General features: G+C 42.1%; 1 protein-coding gene across 1 annotated transcript; it reads left to right on the forward strand.

Moving 5' to 3' along the window:
• The first annotated feature begins 634 nt into the window (after positions 1–634).
• On the forward strand, positions 635–1,914 carry LOC111662583 (transmembrane protein 45B-like). Its single transcript, XM_023416489.2, has 4 exons — positions 635–857; positions 947–1,159; positions 1,274–1,458; positions 1,740–1,914. Exons 1-4 carry the CDS (start codon positions 668–670, stop codon positions 1,884–1,886), a joined length of 735 nt encoding a protein of 244 aa, XP_023272257.1. The 5' UTR covers positions 635–667; the 3' UTR covers positions 1,887–1,914.
• The last annotated feature ends 13 nt before the right edge of the window (positions 1,915–1,927 follow it).

Genomic DNA, 1,927 nt, shown 5'->3' on the forward strand with positions numbered 1-1,927 from the left:
TCAGTAACACTTCAGTGACTGCAACCAGTATTTCTAAAACTGATATACAAATTACTGAAGTTCTTAAGAGGCCAACGTGTTAACTGAGCAAACAGCTCTGTCTGATTTGAATTTTATTTTTGTAAGACAAATGTGTGGCTATGGCCTGGCTCAAAGTGCATGCTCTACGGACAAGCCCTGATCAGATAAAATCAAGGGTCTAGTACAAAGTACTCAGTGTTTCCTTATGTTTATAGTAGCCTAAAGATCTTTGCTGCCATTGCATCTCAGAGTTTAGTGAATTAATATGACATGAGTATTATCAGTATTTGCAAAGACTGATGTTTTACTGACTGACGGATGAGTACAGTATACTCATGAACTGGCTATGTGACTAAAGTATATAATATACCTGGGACTTTGCATTAACTTTTATGCAATCTACAGATTTTGTCAGCCGCTCTTTTTATTCCTTTTTCCTTTTCTTTAGTTGACGTATGACTGCTTGTAATCATTACATGGCTCGGCACACAGTAAAATAAAGCTATCAGCCTGCACTTTGACCTTAGAGTTGAGTTCTTTCACCTTCAAAGGAATAAGAGCCCATAGGCTAAAATAATAAACATTGTTTCTCTCACGTATGTTACTGATTACTCAGGTATATTTTCTTCTGTTTTTAGGCCTAACGATGGCCAACTTCGGAGGCCATGCCATTCCTGGCACTTTTTTCCTGTTCCTTGGCTTTTGGCTAACAGTCAAACGCATTCTCCATCACTACTGGAGGACAAGTCAGCCCAAAGGAAGACACAATATGCCACCTTTTTTTAAAAGAATGGACTACTTTGAAGGAGGACTCCAAATCTTTGCTTCATTTGTGGGTCAGTTTTCCTGTCAATTCATCTGCACACTCAAGCTCTCGAAGTCTATTCTTAACTCCTCTCATTTGTCTGACGTTGTCCTGTTGCAGGTATTATGGTTGAACAGTTTGTGGTGGACGGGCCGCATGCCCACCTCTACGACAGAGAGAACAGCTCCTGGGTCAAGCTGATGAACTGGCAGCACAGCACAATGTATCTGTTCTTTGGGATCGCTGGAATAGCTCTGGTTGCCACTACTACATCCAAACTGGTGCCATTAGGTGTTGACCGCCTTGCTCTCTCCATGGCTCTTTTTGTCGAAGGTAAGCTGTACCGAAGGTCGGCTTTAGTTGAACGTTTTTCCTTCACATCACAAATATGGTCCTCTTACGTGTATTTGAGCCGTTTTTGTGTGTTGATTCTCCCGTACCATCCAGGGTTTCTGTTCTATTACCATCTGCACAGTCGGCCCCATCTGGATGCCCACATCCACTCCTTGCTTCTAGTGGCTGTGTTTGGAGGATCAGCCAGCGCTATGTTGGAGGTTTTCGTGAGAGACAACATTATTTTGGAGCTGCTTGGGGCGTGCCTGTTCATCCTGCAGGGCACGTGGTTCTACCAGGTGATCATCAAAATGTGCTAAATGTGATTTTTGAATGTGGGCATCCACATTTCCCAAGCTTTCAGAACCGCGATTGGTAGCACACAATACCAAAACAATACTTAAAGGAGCATAACAGTGGTTTTGAAAGTTTGAGCCATTACTGTTAACCATGCTCTCTGTTAACCATGCTCTCATCCTGTTTGTAGTTAACTCCTTGAGACATATCTGTCAGTGACCCATCTCCTTTTCAAACACACAATGTCTGTTTCTGAAAACTAAATTTAGTTTGTACATTTCAGATTGGATTCGTGCTATACCCTTTAAGAGGACCACAGTGGGACTTAGAACTGCATGACAACGTCATGTTCGTCACAATGTGCTTCTGCTGGCATTTAGCTGTCGCCCTGATTTTAGTCGCCTGCACCTCCTCTGTGGTTTGTTTGTAAGTATCGCATCCATTATCTGTACAAGTTTGAAAACTATATAT

This window comes from Seriola lalandi, unplaced genomic scaffold (genome assembly GCF_002814215.2).
Source record: "Seriola lalandi dorsalis isolate HSWRI2012SDOR001 ecotype SW California unplaced genomic scaffold, Sedor1 jcf7180002000624, whole genome shotgun sequence".
NCBI lineage: Eukaryota > Metazoa > Chordata > Actinopteri > Carangiformes > Carangidae > Seriola > Seriola lalandi.